General features: G+C 44.4%; 1 protein-coding gene across 1 annotated transcript; it reads left to right on the forward strand.

Moving 5' to 3' along the window:
- Positions 1–2,882: 2,882 nt before the first annotated feature.
- On the forward strand, positions 2,883–3,917 carry LOC307134953 (trace amine-associated receptor 4-like; the record flags this gene model as incomplete). Its single annotated transcript, XM_079831046.1, has 1 exon — positions 2,883–3,917. One exon carries the CDS (start codon positions 2,883–2,885, stop codon positions 3,915–3,917), a length of 1,035 nt encoding a protein of 344 aa, XP_079687172.1.
- Positions 3,918–4,133: the final 216 nt, after the last annotated feature.

Here is a 4,133-nt window from a genome sequence, read left to right on the forward strand (position 1 = left end):
CGGGTGGAAGTAAGATATCTGGGCTTCCACTTGGGTCATGGGCAGGTGCGTCCCCAAATTGATAAGACGGCAGCTGTTGCGACCTGTCCGAGACCCAAGACCAAAAAGGAGGTTAGACAGTTCCTGGGGCTAGCGGGATACTACAGAAGGTTTGTGCCTAATTATTCGGACCTCGCTAGCCCGCTGACTGATCTGACTAAAAAGGAGGTACCAGATACAGTTCAGTGGACGGAGCGGTGCCAGCAGGCTTTTACTCAGATAAAGGCTGCTCTGTGTGGTGGACCACTCCTACAGGCTCCTAACTTTTCTCTCCCTTTTCTTCTGCAGACTGACGCCTCGGACAGGGGGTTGGGCGCTGTCCTGTCCCAGGAGGTGGAGGGTGATGAGCGGCCGGTGCTGTACATCAGTCGAAAGCTCTAGAGAGACACTGTACAGCACCATAGAGAAGGAGTGTTTGGCCATCAGGTGGGCCGTTCTCACTCTTCGCTATTACCTCCTGGGACGGGAGTTCACCCTCTGTTCGGACCACGCCCCCTTGCAGTGGCTCCACCGCATGAAGGATACCAACGCGCGGATCACCCGTTGGTATCTAGCTTTACAGCCTTTTAAGTTCAAGGTGGTCCACAGGCCGGGTGCTCAGATGGCTGTGGCTGACTTCCTCTCCAGGAGGGTGGGGGTGGGGGGGGATGGCTCCCCGGCCTGAGTCGGGCGGTGGGGGTATGTGGCGGAGGGGGCGTGGTTTCACGAGGTCTGCAGCGGGAGAGAGAGGGCGGAGCCGAGTGGTGAGTAAGTAGGTCAAGTGCAGATGACGAACACCTGTGTCTGATTGCAGTAATTGGCATGGAGAGACCGCATATAAGCCACTGTGGGGAGAGAGACGGGAGAGAGAGTTTGTACTGGGACTGCATGCACGCCTGCTGACTGAAGGAAACGAAGTGGAAACCGAGTGATCGATCTGAAAGAAGTGCTGAGTTTATGTTTTGTGTTTGTGCGCCCACGTGCGCTTGTTGTGTTTGTTTCTGAAACTTTAAAGTATTAAAGTCCCGAGTCCCAGTCACGCCGACCCTGTCTTCTTCCTTCCACACCCCCACAACATACGAACCTTCATTACAAGTTCATTGAATTGAATTTAATTGAATTCAATTGTTCTCTAGAGCTAAGCCATTCGACATGGTAGCCCAGGCACACATAGTCATAGGCCACTAGAGTGAAGCCATTCGGTGTGGTAGCCCAGGCACACATAGTCTTATTGTTCACTAAAGCTAAGCCATTCGGTGTGGTATCCCAGACACACATAGTCATAAGTCAATAGAGTTAAGCCATTTGGCAAAGCAGGCCAAGGTACACATCTAATAGACCACTAGAGCCAAGACTTATGGCCCAAACTACTTAGTTTAGTGGCACTGGTATGTAGGAACATATGTAGCTAACACCACATTGGTAAATTACTAGGGACACTCCTTAAAAAAGGGGATACACTAGTACACATAGGGCTACACTGCGAGATGTGTCACTCGCCTAATATGCACCTCATGGCAGCCCACATGTCTAACAGCTAGATCTGCTTGGGGGAATAATGCGTAGGCAGATCTAGTCTGCCAAGAACAATCATATGCCCCTTTTCTCATACTCAAGACTAAAGGGCCAGGCACACAGCTAGCATACATACAGTTCCTATGGCTCTTCAGCGCACAGCAGTACATATGTTTTGGAGGTAGATCTACTGGGGGGTGGGGGCTGAATTGTCATCTTGCCTCTGATGGGGGATTTTCTGATGTACAATACACTTGGTTTGTATTGTTCAAAAATGATGTAATCTTCTCTGTTGGGGGGGGGGGGGGGGGGATCCATGTACGCTATATTGTACTACAGCAGTAGCATGTCTTACCTGGTCACAGCAGCGTGTTGTTTATGTATTGGTAGTAGAAAGTCCCATACTTGCTCTGCAGCAGCAGCATAGCAGATCTATTCCGCCAAGACCAAACATATCAACATTGTCATACCCATTACCATGCCAAACACTGTGGTTCCTGCAGCGACTTTCATCATGTTTCCTATAACAATGTATGACATTCTACATTTTACATGCAGTGAGAGAGTCACATAAACCACGTGAAATCCGATCTGAGCAGTCCAGAAATGAAATTTCCAGAAATAAGATTTGAATGGGATTTCAAACCACATAATGTAGCATTTCATGTTATCGATCGATCATATTGTCTCCACCTATTTTTATAAACTTAAAAAAAAAAGGATTTTTTTCCACCTCCATTTAAAAAAAAGAAGCACTTACACATGAAAACGCAAAACACGCTAATAAGCGCTGTCAAGAGCATGCCAAACCAACAGGTGACAATATAACCCTAACCGTAATTTCATGTTGGCCAATCAGAAGCCTGGAAAAAAGGTTATTGCCGGTTCCGGTTCTGACGCAACAAGCCAAAATCTCCGGTTTCAATGTCCATACGACAACACTGAAACCGGAGTTTCTAAAAATGTTTTCAAAAAAGTTTGGTTTCAGTGTCCGGATACTGCGTTTGCATGAGGATGAATGGCCAAACCGCATAGAAAAAGATGCAGTTTTGAAAATACCCGTGTTCGTGTGGACAGGGCCTTAGCATATTTAAATATGTTAATGAGGGTCAGGGTGTTATCTGTTTTGGAACCTGAGTGTGTATATATAGCTCAAACTGAGCTGCTGAATCCATAGACTATATGTAGTTCCTTATGTGCATGTACTGTATATTTTCTTAGTTTTTTGGTCTCTGTCTGACTGTGGTTGATTCCCTTCCGAGTTTCAATGATATCTTTGTGATTCTATTTTTTTCATTTACAAAGAAAATATTGTGTTTTGATCCTGCATATCAGTTTATATCTTCGTAATGACCTCAAATGAAACTGACATTTACTCTGAGAATGTGCTTCTCTGCTATCCACTCCTGCTGGACTCCTGTCTAAGAGCTCATCGTCTTACTGTCCTTAAAGTGGCAATTTATTTTGTAATGCTACTGATGATCTTCATAACAGTTTTTGGGAATCTGCTGATCGTCATCGCCATTTCTCACTTCAAACATCTACAGTCTCCAACAAATCTGATTGTTCGCTGTTTGGCAGCTTGTGATTGTCTGCTGGGCTCTTTGGTCATGCCGTACAGCATGGTGCGATCTGTTGAAGGCTGCTGGTATCTGGGAGATGTTGTGTGTAAAGTGCATTCAAGTTTGGACATGACTTTCAGCATTTCTTCTAAAATACATCTATGTTTAATATCTGTTGACAGGTACTGGGCCATTTGTGATCCTTTAAGGTACAAAATGAGGGTCACAAACAACACCGTGACTGTATTTACTACCTTCGCATGGCTGTTTTCCTTTGTGTACAGCTTTTCTATTGTGTTTTCAGGGGTGAACACAATTGGCTTGGAGTCGTTTATCATGCAGATTTACTGTGTGGGAAGTTGTGTTCTGTTTTTTAACAAACAGTGGGGTCTTATTTGCTCACTTCTCACATTTTTCCTCCCTGTGACAACCATGAGCTCTCTGTATGTGAAAATCTTCCATGTTGCAAGAAAACACGCAAAGGTCATGTCAGAAAGAGTGACTGTGGTGGCAAAAGGAGGGTTGAAGAGTCAAAGCTCTGTTCAAAGAGAAGGAAAAGCAGCAAAAACTCTTGCCATTGTCATGGGTGTTTTTTATATCTGCTGGCTGCCTTTTTTTACCGCCACTGCTGTTGATCCCTTCATCAATTTCACGACTCCTGTTGATGTTTTTGATGCTTTGGTTTGGTTTGGATACTTTAACTCCACTTGTAACCCATTGATCTATGGTTTTTTCTATCCTCGCTTTCAGAAAGCCTTTAAGATTCTCATATCCACTTTTTTCTGTGGCTTCAGTAACTCAAACAACTTGATACCTGAATGAATATTATCATATTAACTTTTATGCATCTTTCATGGATGATATTCCAACTTTTTGTTCATTAAATGTAAACAAAGGTAATGCTATTGTAAGAAATTATTTGATCTGCCATGCATTTTCCTCTCCAGTCAAACCATCCCAGATGTTAGACAGTATTGTCTTAAAATTGAATCAGGACAAGACTGAAACAGAGATTTTTCGGTGAGAAAAAAAAAGGGA

The sequence above is a fragment of the Gobio gobio genome, assembly GCF_949357685.1.
Source record: "Gobio gobio genome assembly, chromosome: 12".
NCBI lineage: Eukaryota > Metazoa > Chordata > Actinopteri > Cypriniformes > Gobionidae > Gobio > Gobio gobio.